At 41.2% G+C, this 19,600-nt stretch overlaps 2 protein-coding genes across 2 annotated transcripts in view; one reads left to right on the forward strand and one right to left on the reverse strand.

Moving 5' to 3' along the window:
- The window catches only part of LOC121966380 (heterogeneous nuclear ribonucleoprotein L-like), a 39,921-nt gene that overhangs the window by 337 nt on the left and 19,984 nt on the right, over positions 1-19,600 (forward strand). The window lies entirely within an intron of this gene.
- On the reverse strand, positions 153-13,953 carry LOC121941565 (NACHT, LRR and PYD domains-containing protein 3-like). The gene is made up of 12 exons (XM_088075148.1): positions 13,175-13,953; positions 11,212-11,497; positions 9,657-9,752; positions 8,505-8,630; positions 6,197-8,042; positions 5,713-5,886; positions 4,638-4,808; positions 4,209-4,382; positions 3,791-3,964; positions 2,954-3,127; positions 2,700-2,746; positions 153-2,482 (listed from the first exon to the last, which is right to left on the reverse strand). Exons 2-12 carry the CDS (start codon positions 11,483-11,485, stop codon positions 1,938-1,940), a joined length of 3,801 nt encoding a protein of 1,266 aa, XP_087931274.1. The 5' UTR covers positions 11,486-11,497; positions 13,175-13,953; the 3' UTR covers positions 153-1,937.

Below are 19,600 nucleotides of genomic sequence, written 5' to 3' on the forward strand. Positions count from 1 at the left end.
TTTGTGTTTTTGGTTGGCCGCCGTGCCGTGACTCTCGCTCTATCACTCCATCATGTCTATCTAACACTGTCTACTTTTCTGAAAGGTCGGCTTTTTTAAAACCTACATGTCTCAGTCTCTTGTGTTTTCTTTGACATGATTTTGACATCAGATGATATGCAACCATTAGTTAGTTTATTTTTTAAAGCACATTTTGGCAAAAAGGAGATTCAGAGTGCTTTACATTCAACATCAGAAGGATTGTGACAAAATGCAAATGAAACACATTTAAAGTACATTTAAATACATTTAAAATACTGTTCATGAGCTAAAGAGTAGACAATAAGACAGGTAGAAAATACAAGAACTAAAGTTGCAGTGCAGGGTTTGTAATGATTTAATAAAAACAGAAAAGTCATCAGCTTTGATTTAAAGGGACAGTTCAGCCATTATCCACCTGCCAAAAACAGATTTCAGCGCCTCTCTTGTGACTGAAAGGATATGCATGCCTCAAAATGACTTCATTTCATTCATGATGGTTTTATTTGAAAAGAATGAGACAAACATGAGGTCTTTGTCACCTTGTTCTTTAAATACCAAAATCTAATCTGCTTATTGTTGAGTCCATGTGGACGTTTGTGCCAAATTTGCAGAAATTCTCTCAGTGCGATATTGCTGTTACAAAAATTAGAAGAACTAGGTTGGAGTGATCTTGATTGTTGAACTTTAAACACCAAAAGCAAATTCATTAATTATTGGGTCCAAGTCGTTGTTTGTGCCAAATTTGAAGAAATTCCCCAAAAGTGTTACATTAGATATCGAATCAAAAAATGAGACAAAGTTACCATGTGCTTGAATTTTGACCCTTGACTGTCCAAATTCTAATCAGTTCATCTGGACATTTCTGCAAAATTTGAAGAAACTCCCTGAAGGTGTTCTTGAGATTCCACGTTAAAGAGAATGAGACAGACACGAGGTCTTGGTGACCTTGACCTTTAAATACCAAAATCTAATCTGTGTATTCTTGAGTCCATGTGGATTTTTTTTGCCAAATTTTAAGGAATTCCCTGAAGGTGTTCCTGAGATATTGCTGTTACAAGAATGAGACAGATGAGGTTGGAGTGACTTTGACCTTTGACCTTTAACTCAACTGGCCCCTTTTGATGCAAAGGAGCAGCGGCTGTTCTCCGAGCTCCTCCTGGATGTCTGAGCACCTCACGCTCTCTCTAAGGCCATACCTGACCTTCACGTGACACTCAACAGGCATGTCAGCCAAGACAGCCCAACAATGTCCAGAGTCTTCTGCATCTCAGGCTGAATCTCATGCACACCTGGCACCTTTCCACCGAGGAGCTTTTTGACAACCTCAGTGACCTCTGCCAGGGATACGGACAAGGATTCCCCTGAGTATTCAGACTCTGCCTCCTCCATGGAGGACGCAACGGCCAGGTTCAAGAGTTCCTCAAAGTGTTTCTTCCACTGCTCAACCATATGTCTAGTGGGATCTCATGACTTGTCTCAGGCTGTCCTCAGCAAGTTATGCCCTGCTTTCCCCTCTGGAGATGTCTCACGGTTTGCCAGAACTTCCTTGAGGCCAAACTAAAGTCCTTCTACACAGCCCAGAACACTTCCCAGACCCAAGTTTTTGCTTCAGCGACTGCCTCAGCTGCAGCCCTTCTGGCCAACCAGTACCTGTCTGCTGCTTCAGGAGACCCCGGGGCAAAAAAGCCCGAAAGGCCTCCTTTTCCCGCTTGACAACCTCCTTCACCGCTGATCTCCACCAGCGGGTTCTTCGGTTGCTGCCATGACAGGCACCTGTCCTTATATCTTATTTTAATCTTAAAACAAAACAATTGAAACTTGACTTCTTGAAATGTGAGTTAATATGATATACAAAAATATGTTGTGTGTTTGTCAGTACTGAGAGTATTTCTCTGGACAGGAGGAGACTCTTTGTCCTACAGTGAACACAGAGACACTGAACCAGGCAGCCCACACCCAAACCCAGGATAAAGAGGTCCAGTGAAGCTGGTGCTGAAGGTGTGGAGGTGGATCAGAGAGTCAGAGGAGACTCTGTAGAAGGACACAGAGCCAGCAGGACAGTCCACATACACTGCTACTCTGTGAGAGACAGAGGAGGAGGAGGAGGAGGAGGAGGACACACTTGTTGTTCTGTCATTGTGGCTAAAAGAATAACCATTAACCTCACAGCAGCTCAGACTCCAGGACTGATCATTTCCTCCAAACCAGGAGTCAGCACCATTTCCTTTCCTCCCAATTCCTCTGTAACTCACTGATACCTCCACCTCTCCTCTCCACTCCACCTCCCAGTAACAGCGACCAGTCAGACCATCTCTGCACAGCAGCTGGGACCAGTTGTCAAATCTCTCCGGACGATCAGGATACGGCTGCTTCTCTCTGACTGCCGTCACCATCCTGTTGTCATCGGACAGTTTGAGGTTTCTGTTCACTGTGTTTGTGTCCGGTGTGAGTTCACAGGCATCTGACGGCGAGAGGAAAACAAAATACAGCATAATCACGTGATGGGTTTATTGGCTGCTTAATTACCAGACAGACTGTTTTAAGTTAAAAACTTCACACTGACTCATCTTTATGGATCTTCTTTCAAACTGAGAATCTGATGTTGCTTCACAAGTTTTGATTTTAACCTCTTTAACACATGCTGCCTTGTTTTCATGAATCAAAGTGAACACACTCACACTTCCTCAGACCAGGTTTCAGCCTCTGCTCCCCACAATGTTCAAGCCTGCAGGAAGAAACAACGTCAGAACGAACCTTCAGCAGCTTCTTTATCCAGCTGCATTTATAAAACTAATATTACCGCCTTGAAGTCGTGTGCCTCTGCGCACCTCTCAAGCTGCCTCAGCAGTGCTGCTGGTACAGACCGTAAACTGACAGTCCTCAGCTCGTCAGTGTGACGGACAAACATTGAGCTCTTATTGTCTGTTCATACCTGAGTGTGTCCAGCCTACACTGTGAATCCTCCTTTCTAGCAGTGAGCAGCTTCACTCCTGAGTCTCCTGGATGGTTGTAGCTCAGGTCCAGCTCTCTCAGATGAGACGGGTTGGATTTCAGAGCTGAGGCCAGAGAAGTACAGCCTTTCTTTGTGATCAGACAACCTGAAAGGCTAAAGACACATACACAGATGTTTTCTTTTTTTTCATGTAATGGGGGTCCTTTTCCCTCTTAGTGTGAATTCACCAGTTAGAATTAGCTCAACGTTAGACTCGCCATCCCTGTGTGAACCACACCAGGCGCCATATACACAAATAGTTTTGAGAATACTCTGAGAAAGCTTCCAACTAAACCTTTTAAAACGTGGGCAAATTGGCTTGATTTCTTTAACAAAAAAAAAAACACGAGAAGAAGCCAATAAGCAACTAATACCAACATTATGCAACTTTTAGTTGATTGTTGAGTCTCGTCCCCAGGTGGTCAAAACTACTACTAAACTTTAAGAGAAATTTCTTTGAAAACATCATCGTTGTAAGAATTTATTTTGAATTTTGTGACTAGGAGCAACTCATAGTATGAGAGCTTTGTGCATATGGCCCCATAGTCTATCATAAACAGAACCTGTTATCATTATGCTTTGCTGAGTGAGTAGCCTACAGAATTTAGAAAAAACATTTTCTTGAAAACATTCGGTTCTACAAACATTCATGCAGAAACTTATACCTTTGTGTTTCCGAATAAACACAATAGAATCTTAGAAATGTTGGATATCATCTGTGTGACATAAGCCTTTATGTTCAGCGATGTTAGAATGAGTTGAACGAAAGATCCTGACCTGAGAGTCCCCAGTTTACATTGTGGACTATTCAGTCCATTAGAGAGTGTCTTCACTCCTGAATCCTGCAGGTCGTTGTTACTGAGGTCCAGCTCTCTGAGACTCGAGGTCTGTGAGCCGAGAACTGATAAAAACTCCTGACAGCAGTTCTTCGTCAGCTTGGCTTGACTCAACCTGAAATATAATATTTAGTGTTTCAGAACTGCAGGACTGTGGAGCCAAAACTGGACCTTTGACAACCAAAAGCTGGTAAGTTCATTTTTAAGTCCAATTGGATTGGACATTTGTGCTAAATTTGCAACTCAGGTTGTCATAAAAAATAAAGTTCTGTTTAGAAATAGGAATGCAATGCAAAACAAGAACTAATGTTTGAGAACTGAGTACAGCGGTACACAAATGCATCACAATGTGATCTGACCTGAGAGTCTCCAGTCTGCAGTTTGGACTCTCAAGTCCAGCAGAGAGTAGCTTCACTCCTGAATCCTGCAGGTCGTTGTTGCTCAGGTCCAACTCCCTAAGACAAGAGGACTGGGAGCTGAGAGCTGAGGACAGAGCTTCACAGCTTCTCTCTGACAGGTTACAGCCACTCAACCTGAGCGAGAGTCAGTGATAAAGACAAAGTCTGACATTGTCTACAAAAAAAAGATTCATTTTTAGAAATTTGTTTATTTCCATTGATGAGTTACTAAGTGTTTCTGGAGAATCCTGCTCTAGTAGACAACTACAGATTTCATGGGCTGCAGTGAGTGATTGCAGTTTGCAGATTTAATCAGCTTTAGTAAAATAGTGTACAAATGTTTCCTTCAAAAATATATTACGACACATAAGCGCCACAATGTGATCTGACCTGAGAATCTTTGTACAGTGTGGACTCTGTAGTCCGCCGGAGAGCAGCTTCACTCCTGAATCCTGCAAGTTGTTGTTACTCAGGTCCAGCTCTCTGAGACTGGAGGACTTGGAGCTGAGAATGGACAACAGCTCCTCACAGCACTTCTGTGTGAGTCTGGACTGACTCAACCTGAAATAGAGATAATAAAGAAGATATTTTCCGTTATCTTTTCTTTTCCATCTCAGACATGTTCAGAGTCAGTGCACAGGTGCCAGTGTATATGCCAGATCACATCTTTTACCCCTTTTTCAACAAATTAGCTTTGGTTCTTGGACTGGTTCCATTCAGGTTTCTTTGGACTTGGCGCTATCATGAGGACCAGCCACATTTCCACACATTTTGAGCAAAGTCAACAATCCTCAATGATTGTTAATAATTAACAATTCATCAAATGAGGGCATTTCATAATGCAAAATGGGAGCCAAGAGTGGGAGCACACAGCATGTGTGGACTGTGGTGGGTTTAGGTCAAATTGATGTTATTGGACTCTATTTCTATTTTATCTATGTTAGCTGGTGTTGCACACTGTTAGTACTGTAGCTTTGCTAAAGAGATGCAAAGCACAATGTAAATGTCACATCCTTTGGATCATCAAGCTTTTAAAGGCAACCAAGAAAGTTTGGGAAGATCTTGGGTTTTAAGTTGCATTGCAACCATTAGTTGGTAATACAATGAATACATGCCAAAAATTACAGATAGAACCTTTAAAATGAAGCCAACACCACATTTTAATTCAAATCTCTTTACAATTTCCAAAAAACTGCATTCTGAACTCAGATCCTGTAGTTTTTCTTTTTTTTTTTTTTTTTCAAAATGATTGAGAACCCATGCAATAGTGCTTTTAATGTTTGAAGTACAGAACAATGTTGGCCACCAACATCTAGTATGTTCATTGTTAAGTCTAAGTGGACATTGGTGCCAATTTTGCAAGAACCTCTTGAAAAAAAAAGTTCTGTTAGCAATAGGCATGCAATGCAAAGCAGGAACTATTGTTTGAAATTGAGTACAATTGAGCATCACAGTGTGATCTGACCTGAGAGTCTCCAGTGTGCAGTGTTGACTCTGAAGTCCGGCAGAGAGCAGCTTCACTCCTGAATCCTGCAGGTTGTTCTTACTCAGGTCCAGCTCTCTGAGATGAGAGGATGGGGAGCTGAGAACTGAGGACAGCGCTTCACAGCTTCTCTTTGAGAGGTTACAGTCACTCAACCTGAAGAAGAGATAGTGATAGAAACAATTATCAATACTGCTTCTGTTACCTACAATGTGAGAACCGTATTTCTATGGTTACCCTTACTGAGTAAATGCATCAGATAATCACAGATTACTTTCAACTAACAGTAAGTTTTTAAAGAAAAATTCTGGGATTGCCATAATGTACAAAAATACATTTCAATGAACTATGCTGTAATTTATTAGTGGACTCTCTGGAAACTGATCAATTGAGATCTAAGATGTTCATAGTTGAGAACGATCCTACACATGATACAGTTAGTATCTGCAGTTATCGGTGCACTCACAGAGCTTTTTTGGAGGCTTTGACCACTGGCAGCAGCCTCAGAAGAGCCTCCTCTGAAGCAGAGTATTTCTTCAGGTCAAACACGTCCAGATCATTTCCTGATGACAGTAAGATGAAGACAAGAGCTGACCACTGAGCAGGAGACAGTTCATCTGTGGACAGACTTCCTGAAGTCAAGGACTGTTGGATCTCCTCCACCAGAGAGCGATCATTCAGCTCATTCAGACAGTGAAACAGGTTGATGCTCTGCTCCGGAGAGAGATTCTCACCAATCTTCTTCTTGATGTATTCAGCTGTCATCTGATTGGTCTCCAAGCTTCTTTTCTTTCTCAGAAGGTCTCTTAGGACACTCTGATTGGTCTCCAGTGACAGGCCCATGAGAAATCGGAGGAACAAGTCGAGGTGACCCTTTGGACTGTTCAAGGCCTTGTCAATAGCACACCTGTGGACCTCTGTCATAGAAGTTTTGCTGAAAACCAAGCCGCATGTTTGTCCCGGGTCAGATATCACATTCTTGTTTCTGTTTATGAGTGCCCTCTCTACATATAAAGCAGCCAGAAACTCTTGAACACTCAGATGGACGAAGCTGAACATCTTGTCTTCATCACCATCTCTCTTCTTCCCTTGTTTCTCTTTGAAGATCTGTGTGAACACTCCTGAGTAAACGGAGACTCCACTGACATCAATGCCACTCTCTTTGAGATCTTTCTCAGAGAAGATCAGGTTCTCCTTTTCCAGTTGATGGAAAGCTAGTTTTGATAATGACTTAATGTACTGGACGCACTTTGCTGGGCCATACTTCTTTTCCGTCTGATGAATCTGAATCTTCAAGAATTCTGCGTACATCTCAGTCAGGGTCTTGGGCAGCTCTCCTCCTTTTCTGGTCTTCATCACCTCCTCCAGGACTGTAGCAGTGATCGAGCAGAAGACCGGGATGTGGCACATGATGTGGAGGCTTCGTGATGCCTTGATGTGAGAGATGATCCTGATGGCCTTCTCATTTCCGAATCTCTTCCTAAAGTACTCCTCCTTCTGTGGGTCGGTGAAGCCTTTGATCTCCGTCATGATGTCTACAAAATTTAAATGGATCTGATGGGCTGCTGCAGGTCGTGTGGTTATCCAGAGGCGAGCAGAAGGAAGCAGATTCCCCCTGATGAGGTTTTTCAGCAGCACATCCACTGAGACGGACTCTGTCCCTTCGAAGTCTTCCTCCAAGTTTTTCACGGTGGAGCAGTCCAGGTCAATGCAGCTCTCATCCAGTCCATCCAAAATGAACAGGAGTTTGAATTTGCTCTTGTCGTAGTTGGTGTTTCCTGATGACTGCAGAGTTCTGAAGATGTAATTGAGAGCTTCTCTCTTGATGTCTTTGGTTCCCCAGAGGCATTTATGAATGAGCTCTGCCAAACACATCTTTTCTCTCATCCTTAAATTCAGGTCGCGGAAGGTGAGCGGAAAAATGAGATGCACATCTTGATTGGTTCTTCCTTCAGCCCAGCCCAACACAAACTTGCCCACAAGAATTGTTTTTCCAATTCCTGCGATTCCGTTGGTCAGCACTGTTCTTACAGGTCTGTCTTTGCCAGAGGGGTGTTTGAACAGGTCACTCGTTATAATCGGTTTCTCTGTCAATGCTGGCTTCCATCCCACCTCAATCTGAGTGACCTCGTGCCCTGTGTTGTTTTCGTCACCCCCTGCTATGATGTACAGCTCTGTGTAGATATCATCCAGACACTGCCCGTTCTTCTTCTGCCACTCTTCTGCAAAGATAAACTTGTCTTGAAGGTTCGACTGAAGCATCTTTTGGTAGCATGAGATGTGTCGTTTCTCTGGGACTGGAATCATCCCGTCTGCGTTGAACACAAATATAGTATTAGGCATTACACAAATGTTTTTTTCCTAAAGTCCTGTTCAAACCAAAGATTTGCAACGAGATGAGTTAAAACTTGCAACTACTTGCAAAGCGACATTTCTTTATGCCATTTTACACCAGTTTACAAAGATGACAATAACTAACATAAACCAACATGTTCTGAACAGACACATTACAAACACTGACAAAAGTGACATAAATCAGCAAACTTAACCGCAAACTAAAAACTACTCAGTCCAGCACTTGGCATGATGGAAAAGTGGGCTTCACTACAGTACATAGGCTACACGAGTGTGACTGTAGAGAAAAAGGTTTTAGAAAGGATTAACGCAATCATTTATGGATTGAAGCAAAATATTTCATTAGATAACGACATCTTGTAAATTTTGGAAATGATTTCATCTATCTTTTTTCATTAATTTTGACTTTTGGACTTTACCTTGCTCTTGAGTTATTGGGAATGTTTGGCATCCTCTGGTATCCTCCGTCACCTCTGCCGGTGGCATGGACACGGCGGAAAGTAGCTTAAAAGCACAGGCAAGGTTTACAGATGTAATAGCTAAATCTGTAAATGAAAACAATAAATAAAATACATTTCAGCAGATATCCTAGTTGTAACAAAACTGAGCATTTTGAGTTCATATCTGGGGTATTTATTGAGTTTGGGGAAACAATCCCCTGATAAGCACAAGTCAGACTCAACAGGGACAAAAAACGTGTCTGCAGGTCGTTACTAGGTTCGACATAATCTCTGCAGTAGTAAACAAGGTTTCATCAACCTTCCTGAAGGCCCTACTGTAGAAATAAATATGGGGGCAATCTCCGGTGGGATAGTGGAGGTTACCATAAACTAGTTCATCTTGACTTTCAGTGGATGCTAATCTCGATGGCTAATTGTCAACAGTGATCCTTTAATACTTTGCCTTGAATTCAGCAAATACAGCTATTTATTTATTTATTTATTTTGCAATTTTTTAACTAACTTTAATTTATCATGTTCAAACATTTCCTTGCTGATCTGTCTTTAATGATGCTAACAACCAGGCTCAGCCAAATGTTCAGCGGCAACAAAAGTGTTAAAAAAGCAGCCAGAACAGATTATTGCTATGACTAGCGGTACTTACCCTAAGGAGAGGAACATGTTACCACCACAGACTTTATACAGTATATAACTGCCATCCACACTGTATTATTAATACTGGATCGTCCTGCAATGACTAATAAAATGACCTGTCTCTGACTTGATAAAAACGGGATCTAATGCATACACTAGGCTGTCACATGCTTTAGATGACATAAGATTTTTTTAGATAGTTTATAGAGTGGAGAAGTATTCAGTCAGTTTGTGGAAGAGAATGACGTTCAGAGTTACAGGTCTGTCAGTTAACGTTAGCATATGCTATCCCCGTAGGCTAACGTAGAATGTAGGCTAGCGTCATAATGCTAACAATGTACTGCAATTTTGTTAAATGTTTTGTTAAAATGGTAAAACTGTGTCATTAAGGCAGACGAGGGCAGTGTTAGCTGTGAAATAAAGCAGAAATAAAGGTTATTATTATTATTATTATTATTAATATTAAGCATGTCCTACCTGGCCCCTGTGGAGTTACGGGCTCATGTCCGGTGCTTGGTCCGCCCGCTTCTTCACCGTCAGCCTCATACTGGTCTACTGGCTTCTGCTTAGAGACTACAATAGACAACAAAGTGTCTCTAGTAGGTGCCGTCACAACATACCATTTTGCAAGACAAACAACTTATTTGTATCATATATGTTATATTTCATATCGTCAAAGAGTTCCTTTATACTTGAGTTGTCTCATCGTCACAATCAACTTCTGCTGCTTGTTTCTTCACTCTCAAGCTGTGAGCCTTTTAAAATCATTACCACATTGCCTAGTTTGGCACATTTGCTGTGTCCGCTTGTATAGCTTCTTTTTTTTTTAAATTTATTCTGGCCTTTTCAACTTCTGGCCATTTCCATCTTGTCTTTTTTAATCTATTCAGATTTACTTTTCTTTCTCACTTGCATCTACTACCTGGACAGCGAGTGTAGTCTGTGGCGTAATCCAAGTTATGCTTGACTTCCTTGGTCATCACAGATCAGAGTTCAGGCAGAAATATTATTGTATTAGTTTGTGGTTTTATTTTGGTCCCCCACTATTATCATTATACACTTTGTATTGCATGAAAGACCGTACATAATTCATTTGCTTATATGTTAACTATCTCTTAGGTAGTACTTGTCACATTTTGCGGCTTTGCAGTGGACCTCCATGTCTGCATATTACTGTAGGTATCCTTCTGCATCTGTGTGGACGCTCTGTGATGCCGATACCATGATGTCAACAAAAGCACATGGTGGGATGATGCTGCACGTGGTTATGTTTAGGCAACAAAGCACATGGCAATGAACGCCTGTACGTCAACAAAAACGCACGCTTAGTTAGGTTTAGGACAAAGAGGCACATGGTTAAGTGGAGAAAAAAAAGTTGCATCCAGACAGAAGCAAACACCCCACTGCTGCATGAAAGTCCAGGGTTTGTTGGACCCGACCGCCCTATAGGGACCTTCCTGCTCCTTATATAACATTGTTACCAGCAGCGTTTCAACCTGACCTACCGTTCTGTAGCGTATTTTGCAGACCCAATAGATCCTGTTTGGCTGCGTTCTCAGTTGACGCCGTCCATAAAGGTGGTTTTTAGCATCATGCACTTGCACCAAAAGCACGGACAAAGTGGCTTTATTTACGAGTTTAGAATGAGAATGGGCTGCATCTGGGCCAACAAGCCCCGCCCACTGGCCCCAATCACCATTTGTCTCCCAGTAAACATGAAAACGCGGTCATCGGATCTGTGTTTTTCATTTAATGACAGCACGTCCGGCAGGTTGGTGCTCCTCTGCTGATAGTCACCTATCACAGCCCATAAAATCAAACCCTCTCTCTTTCTCTTTTTGATGAAGCTGAAGTACCTGCATGGTTTTGATGGGTCAGCTCACGTGGTTGAGTGCACTTATATTAAGTCTCTTTGGATAAAACTTTCAGCAAAATTAATCACATAATGTACTTTGTGCAAACTGATATAGATGCTACAAGTCTAAAGGCAAATTCTCAGACTACTTCATGTTTTTCTCTTCCTGTGACTGACCTTGTCGTCCTGAGCTGGTGTCTGCCAGATGCTGCTCCAGATCATTCCTGTTGATCTTTTTAAAAATATTCTTGGTCACCGTCAGAGCTCCATAAAATTTATATGTTTTTATCATCAGGTCCACCGTGTCCTGCCTGTCTGCCCTCTCCAGCTTGGACACTTTGATGGCTCGGTAGTCTTCCAGGCTGCAAAAATGCTGCAGATGCCACTTGAAGCGTTTAAACTCCTCATCTTTTAAATCCTCCAGAGTGTTCAAAAGCTCTTCTGCCATCATCGTAGCGTCCTGCTAAAATCAGGTATTTTTATTAACTGAAGGAAAACTGTCACAGTAATCAGAGCAGCAGGAGCTGTGTGGTGCGATTCAAGACAGCATCTTCGAGATGAAGCACCAATAAATAGAAACTGTGAATGTTAGAGCCGGATGTTAATGAATGAAAACCACGTATAAAGAGCTGGGAGATAAAAATAATCATGAAACCACGAGCTTAACAAGTCTAAAGTTGGTACATGCAGGACTCCTTGAGTTAATTCTCAGTTAAGCTCTGACACTAAGGTGAGCTCAAACTGTTTTAACTGTCAGTCATATCGCTGAAGTTTTTAGACTCATTTGTATGAAAAGAATTTGGTCTGGGCCGAAATCTTTTAGTCCAACCTTCAAACTAAACTCAAAGTGAACTGCAGCTTTAAAAAAGGTTGTGAGGACATCTTTATGCCACTTAGAGGAAAATATAGATGAATAATAACAGCATGAGAAATACGTTGAATGATTCTGTGGTTCGAACATGTTGACGCTGCAGATCAGCTGATGTAATGAGGTCAGTCCACTAGATGGAGCACATTACCCAAATCATGTCCACCGAGCTGAAGAGCAGCCAGACTGCAGTCAGACATCAGAGCAGCTGCACACAAGAGCTGCGACCAGCAGCCAGTTCAGCAGTTTGTCGATCAGCTTAAGCATATTTTTACCAGATATAAAAACCTCACAAATTTATGAAAAAACTAGAAAAAAACGTGTATATATATATATGTGTGTGTGTGTGTGTATGTATATATATATAAATATATATATGTGTGCGTATATATGAGACAAAAACTGAGAATTTAATGAGAAAAACATATTTACAAGAAAATTGACCAATTTTAAAAATAAAATATATCCGAAAAAAAACTAAAATAAAAATTTCAAGAAAAAAAACACAACTTTACATGAGAAAAATCATGAACTTATCTCCCAAATTTAAAAAGTAAAATTCTGAAATCAAAAAAGTGCAAATTAAGTTTTGAGAAAAAAACTCACAAATTTACTGAGAAAAGAAAATCACAAATTCACGAACACATGAGAAAAAAATAATTCATGGCTATAACAAAAAACTGTTACAAGAAAAAAAAATTACAAAAAATTATTATGTAAGATAATTTAACAAAAAATGTAAATTTACAAAAAAGTCATATTTAAAAAGTAAAAAATAAAAAATTAAGTCATGAGAAAATCTCACAGCTTAACAAGAAAACTGACAAATATATGAGAAAAAATATAAATTTGAAAGAAATCACAAACTAACAAGAATACTCACAAACTTGCAAGTACAAACTCAGGAAAAGCCTTTGTGACTACGCTGATCCAACCTCATTATTTGGGTCTTTGAGGTTTTTTCTCATAAATTCACAGCTTTAGTCTGAGTTTTTTTCTCAGATAACACCCTCTCTTTGCTCTTTATTTTTTATTTCTATCTTCAAACCTACACTGGCCTCATCATCATGCTGCTGTGTGTAATTTCGTACAGTCACAGAATAAACAGCTGACCAGACTCTCTCACAGACGCCTTTAACGACTCACCTGTGACTCAAATATCAATTAAACATCTCGATAAAAAGCAAACACACGTATGTATGTTAACTCTGCAGCTGAGCAGATAATAGAAATTCATTTATCCCTCACACAGAAACAGGAGCTGTCTCTCACCTGTCTGACGTCCTGTCTCTTCTCCTGCAGACTGAGACAGCGGAGTCGCTTTCGGACGAAAACATGTAAAAATCATAAAAGCTCCACTAATAGGTAGTGTGTTGTCATCGATCAAGTGTGGTCACGATCTGAGCAACTGCTCTGCGGACGTTCACGCCACAAAGCGTTCCACAGGAAGTGTGAGTGTCGGGTTTTTAATGGGCGTCTGCAGCTTGAAGAAAATGTCAGATGTCTTTTTGTCGTAAATACTCATATGTCATCTGCGTAGAAAGAGTGTAGTTCTCTGTGCATGCTGGCTGTGCAGCGTCGTAGAAAAAGACGGAGGAATAAATCTTTATTTCTGCGTTTAAATTAAACAAACGTGAAATGTCAGCAGTCTGAGTTACACGGACTGATCCTTTAAAGTCAAACCGAAACAGACAGGATTTGCTTCAGGGCCACTTTCAAAACATGACAGGAGACCAGGGGCCACACATGCATGTTTCTGGGTTTTCAGAATATTTCTGTGATTTCAAGACATTGCTAGTATTTTTAAAAATACGAGGACATTTCTTGGATTTAAAGGCATTTCTAGAATTTTAGGACATTTCTGAGGGTGATGCTGACCTCACAAAAATGGTTTTGGCCATAACTTCATATCCTTATTATGACAAAATTTCACACAAATGTCTGACAGGATAAAATGACCAAATGGTGACATTTTTAATCCAAAAGGTCAAAGGTGCAAAAACACTTCATGCAATATTAAAATTTAACGACACTGTCTTTTAACAGTGAAATGTTTGCTGTCATGTGACCGGTGAAACCTTTGAATCAGTCAGAGTGTGACAGCTCTTCAGCAGACTGAGCTGTTAAATGTGCCACAACATGACCTCAAACTGTGATACTGATGGGAAATGCAGGTTTTTAGGTCATGCAAGAATCCAAAATTATACTCATTACTTAGTACCACAGAAACCACTCCAGACCCCAGTAACCCCCTGACCCCGGCCTGACCCCGCCCCTCCCCCTCTCTGCGGTGCATGTGCATGTCGCTGAAATGACGTATCTTGGAATTCGAGAGATATTCGTGTTACGTTGGAACAAGGTGGTATTAAAAGGCACAAAGGTTTCAACTTAGTCTGCAGACTCGGATCTCTTTCTTGTTCCTTCACATTTTACTGAGTTTATTTCTAGTTTGTGATCTAATTCAGGGACAGTGTACTTGTCTTGGTTGGGGGCCAATTTTACATAATGACAGGGGGCCAGGGGCCAGCCGCAGCAGCCCATACATCTTCCTACGATTTTAGGAAGTTCTATTATTTTAGGACATTTCTATGATTTGGGGACATTTTTAGGATTTTTGGTGGTTTCTAAGATATTTTTAAATATCTCGGATTCTAGGATATTTATAGGATTTTTAGACTTTTCTTGGATTTGGGATATTTCTAAGAATGTCTCGGATTTTAGGATTTCAGGACAATTCTTGGATTTTAGGACATTTCAGGATTTGGGGTATTTCTAGGATTTTAGGACATTTCTTGTATTTAAGAACTTTTCTAGAATTAAGGACATTTCTAGGGTTTTTGTAAATTTCTCGGATTTTAGAACATTTTTGAATTTTATGATATTTCTAGGATTATAGACGTTTCTTGGATTTAAGGACGTTTGGGATATTTCTAGGATTTTAGCATGTTTCTGGCAGTTTAGGATGTCTCAGAATTCAGGACATTCTTGGATTTCAGGACATTTCTAGGGTTTTAGGACATCAGTGTCTCAGCTGTGTCCTCTGTCGGGTGTGTGGGGGATCATCTAAGACTAAAAGGACAAAAAGTATCCACAGAGACAATCACGTTGTTTTTTATTGTGAATTAGAAAAGGTTGGGGGGCCACCAGGGGCCCGATCAGGGGCCAGATTTGGTCTGTTGAGTGTCACTGGTGTAGAGTTTACTGTAAAGAGATAGTCATGAAAAATACTCCTGAACTTAACATTATAAAGAAAATTATACTTTGTGCTAAATACATATTATTTTAATCACAGAAGATTTGGTTCATATTGACGAACACGTGGAAATATCCTCTCAGAGACGTATTTTTGGGGGTGGGAAGGCGTCAGGTGCTGCAGCTGAAAAAAAAGGTGGGAAGGTCGGCGGCTGCCTGATAAGAAAACACACGGACATCAAGGCTTCGCCCACACGGAGAAACGTTTTCGCAAGAAAACAGTTAATTAGTGACTAAAGAGGCCGACACTCAGAGCTCCAACATCCAGGAGCAACTTTAAACCGTTTCTGCACCCGCGGAGATCCAAAATGCTCAAGAACTGAGGGACGTTCAAAATATTACCCCTGCTTTGCTCACCACGCTGTGTTTTTCAGATAAATTCATGTGAAAATGATCATTTTAGGGGCCGAAAGCTGCAGTGAGAACATGCGTTTTGTTGGGGGTGGCAGTGACAGAGTTTAAACAGGATTAAATGCAGAACTGAAATTTCTCACCAACATGCTTTTTTTAGGATTTTGTTTTTTTTTAACATGTGCGCCTGAAATAAAGATTCTCTCTCAAAACGTAACCGACCGTCATTAACACCTGCGCGGTTTGTCACTCTTCTCTGTGATGTCGTGAAGGGAAGTTTGCATTCGACAGTGACACACTTCACACATTTGAGGTCGATTCTGATCATTTTTTCCATCTGAGGCTGGAGACATGGCGTTTTTGGGTTGTCGCAACTTCATGCGTTGAGGGAATTTCTTCAAATTTGGCGCAAACTTCCACATGGACTTAGTGATGAAGAGATTAGAGTTTAGTAGCCATGGGTCAAAGGTCAAGTTCAATGTGGTCTTGAATCCATGTCATTCTTGTGAATTTGATATCTCTTGAACTCTTCCAGGGAATTTCTTAAATTTGGCACAAACGTTCACTTAGACTCAAGAATAAACTGAGTAAATTTTCTTTAACTTTTGTCTGTTTTTATTTGTTTAATTCATGTACAAACAATACTGTGTGTGTGTGTGCGCGCATCTCTGTGTGTGTGTGTGCATGTTTTGTGTGTTTTCGTTGCATGTGTGTGCGTGTCAGTGTGTGTGTGTGCATGTGTGCATGCGTGCGTGTGTGTGCGCGTGTGTGTGTCTGTGTGTGTTCGTGCATGTCTGTGTGTGTGTGCGTGCGTGTGCGTGTGCGCGCGTGTGTGTGTCTGTGTGTGTTCGTGCATGTGTGTGTGTGTGTCTGTGTGTGTTCGTGCATGTCTGTGTGTGTGTGTGTGTCTGTGTGTGTTCGTGCATGTCTCTGTGTGTGTGTGTGTGTGTGTGTGTGTGTGTCTGTGTGTGTTCGTGCATGTCTGTGTGTGTGTGTGTGTGTGTGTGTGTGTGTGTGTGTGTGTGTGTGTGTGTGTGTGTGTCGGGGTCAGCGTGCTGCCACAGCTCTGACTCTCAGAGCTGTCTGCAGCCCGGCAGCCTGCACGTGTTCATCACTGAGGTAAGACAAACTTTTGAAACATTTCGATTTCTGTGTTTTTAACCCTTTAAAAGAACTTAAAAAAAACAATTTTAAGAAACGTTTCACAGTCATGTTTTTAAAGTAGATGTGGGGTTCATAACTGAAGAAATCTCTCCTCCTCCTGTCGAGCATTTTGAACACACGGAAACGTGTGCTTCACATGTTCCATGTTTGAGTGCAGTTTAACCCTTTAACACCTGCATCTACACCAGTTTTAATGTGTTGCATTCAGACGTCTTTCACAAGTGTTTAAATCCCTGAAACTGAAAATTTGTTTGATTTCTTTAGAAACATCATGAGCAATTTGGCAAAAAAAGTCCCATAAGAAGTCCCACGAATAAGCGAATAAGTATGGGGTGAATTATTAAACATTTTTAAAAAATAAGGAAAATGTCCCAGAAACTATATTTAGACTTTTTATTCATTTAAAATTATGTTACACAAAGAATAAGAAAAGGATTTTATTTCTAGGACTTTGTTTAGGTTATTTATTTAATTTTTGTTGATTGTTTCCACTTTTCTGTTTAGTTTTTTTCTTGTCCTCCTCTTCCCACGTTTTTGAAAGAAATCATGAATATATAAGAATAGATCTAAGGGACTGTTCTTTATTTATCAGAGGAGGGGGTGACTTTTTTATTTATTTGATTTGTTTTTTTTATCCTCCCTGAGTGACTCATGATGTGTTTAAGTAGTGTCGCAATTTTTTTTTTTTTTGGTTTTGATAAATAATGTCATTTTGGTGACTTTTATTTTGCTGGAACTGGGGGTTTGGAAGGCATTGTTCCTTAAAAATCATCAAAACATTTTTAAAGAAAAAGAACATTTTTATATTTTTAAACATTTAAAAAGAAAAAAAAAGAAAATTAAAGAAAAACAAATTTGCCAAAAAATGTTAAAGCAATAAAAATCACCAAATAAATGTTGAAGGAAGTTTTAAAGAAAACAAATTTGTCAAATGTTTTCAAGAATCACAAAATAAAAAAGGAAAAAATGCCAAAGTAATGGTTATGTTTATTTAAAAAAAAAAATAACCATAACTTTTTGAAGAATAAAAAAGCTCTGGTGGCCCCGCAGGTTTGGAGGCACGATTTCTTCATCGACACTTTGAGGTTTCAGCGATGAAACGTGTTTTTTATTCGACCGTGACGTTGATGCTGTTTGACCAGAAACAGCCTGATAGAAATGGAGCACAGCGAGGGGTGGACACGCGGGACACATCTGCCGGCTGAGGACGACGAGGACGTCTACGCTTTGAAGACAGCGAGCGCTTTTTAACTCCGTGATGCTGCGAGGGCTTTTGGAGTGCACCTCGGCAGAACCAAATCACATTGTCTTTATTTTTATGTTTTCAGTGGCGGGACAATGGAGAGACCGCGGGGGGTCCGTGTCCACTGTCCACTGTCCGCCGCTCGGACACCCCGCGGCTCTAATTGATGCTTTGTCCGTCCATGTCTCGCCTCGTTAGAGGCCTCGGCGCCTGCAGGCCGGAACAAATCTAACATGTCATCCGTGCTCCGGTCTGCCCTCACTGTGTGTGTGTGTGTGTGTGTGTGTGTGTGTGTGTGTACTTGTGCATGTGTGTGTGTGTGTGTGTGTGTGTGTGTGTGTGTGCGTGTATGTGTGTGTGTGAGTGCTTGTGTGTGTGTGTGTGTGTGTGTGCATGTGTATGTGTGTACTTGTGCATGTGTGTGTGTTGCGCAGTGGCGTCATTAGGCTCAGGCATCCAGCGCCAACAAAAAAAAAGAAATAAAAACCCCAAAATAATTTTGAAGAAAAAAAAAGTTGTTAGAAAAAAAACCCAGATGACAAATGATTTTTTTTAAATTTCCCCACCTCAAAAAAATAATGGAAAGAAAGCACCAAAAAATGTTTGAAGAGAAAATGTTGTCAAGAAGTTTTACAGAATAAAAATTGTCAAATGTAATTAAAATCACCAAAAAAATTAAAGGAAAAAAAGTTGCCCAAAATTAAAAGAAGAGAAAGAGAATTTAATTTAAGTTTAATCAGCTTTAAAAAAGAGAAAATATTTTTAAAAAGCGAGGGACAATTGTGTTATGTTTTCTTATCAATTTTCCTTGTTGTTGTTTTGTTTTTTCTTTATACTTTTTTCAAATTTTTGAGTCATATTTTCATTCATTGCTCATTTCCTTTTGTGTACATGTGCGTGTGCATGCGCGCCCATGCGTGTTTACATGCGCGCGTGTGTCCATGCGCGCCCCCGCGTGTTTGTGCGCGCGTGCGTGTGTGCATGAGCGTGCGTCCGTGCGTGTGTCAATGCGTGTGAGTGTCCGTCCGTGCGCGCGTGTGTACGTGCATCTGTGCGTGTGTCTGCGTGTGCGCGAACGTCTGTCCGTCCGTGCGCGTGCGCCGATGCGTCCGTGCGCGCGTGGGTCAATACGTGTGTCCGTGCGTGCATGCGTGTTCGTGTGCGTGCATCTGTGCGTGTCCGTGCGTGGGTGTGCGCGCGCGTCCATGCGTGTGCCCGTGCGTGCGTGTGCGCGCGTCCATGCGTGTGCCCGCGCGTGCGTGCGTGCGTGCGTGTGTGTGTGTCTGCGGCTCCTCAGGTCGACTTGTTAATCTCTGCTGGCAGCTGTGACGTCAGATGTCTCACACTCACCTGCAGAGATGATCCCGTCGCTCTGATGACATCACTTCCTTCCTTGGAGAGGCTGAAATAGGAACTGCTGTGGTGGAAAGTAACTGAGTACATTTACTCAAATACTCCAATCCCGACATCCAACAATATCATGATTATGAATTTTGTCCTTAAAGGATATTTTGTTGCTGCAAAAAATCGATAAATCCAAAGAATAAATATTGATTTTGAAGCGCAGAGGTGACGACAGGAAACAGCTGTGATCCAGTTTAATCTCAGCTGGCAACTGTGAGCTCTGAGCGTCTCACGGCGCCGCTGAGGTTCACCTGAGCGCAGCAGCGACGCCGACCTTTCCACGC

Source organism: Plectropomus leopardus, chromosome 3 (genome assembly GCF_026936395.1).
Source record: "Plectropomus leopardus strain MGB_pleo_1.0 chromosome 3, ASM2693639v1, whole genome shotgun sequence".
Lineage (NCBI taxonomy): Eukaryota > Metazoa > Chordata > Actinopteri > Perciformes > Serranidae > Plectropomus > Plectropomus leopardus.

Bases quoted from the DNA above. Each gene is read 5' to 3' on its own strand.
- LOC121941565 (XM_088075148.1), bottom strand. From the start codon at position 11,485: ATGATGGCAGAAGAGCTTTTGAACACTCTGGAGGATTTAAAAGATGAG. The intron at 8,631-9,656 runs GTAGGACATGCT...TTTCATTTACAG, and splicing joins CGTAACTCCACAGGGGCCAG to ATTTAGCTATTACATCTGTA. The intron at 3,128-3,790 runs GTCAGGATCTTT...ATGTGTCTTTAG, and splicing joins TGTAAACTGGGGACTCTCAG to CCTTTCAGGTTGTCTGATCA.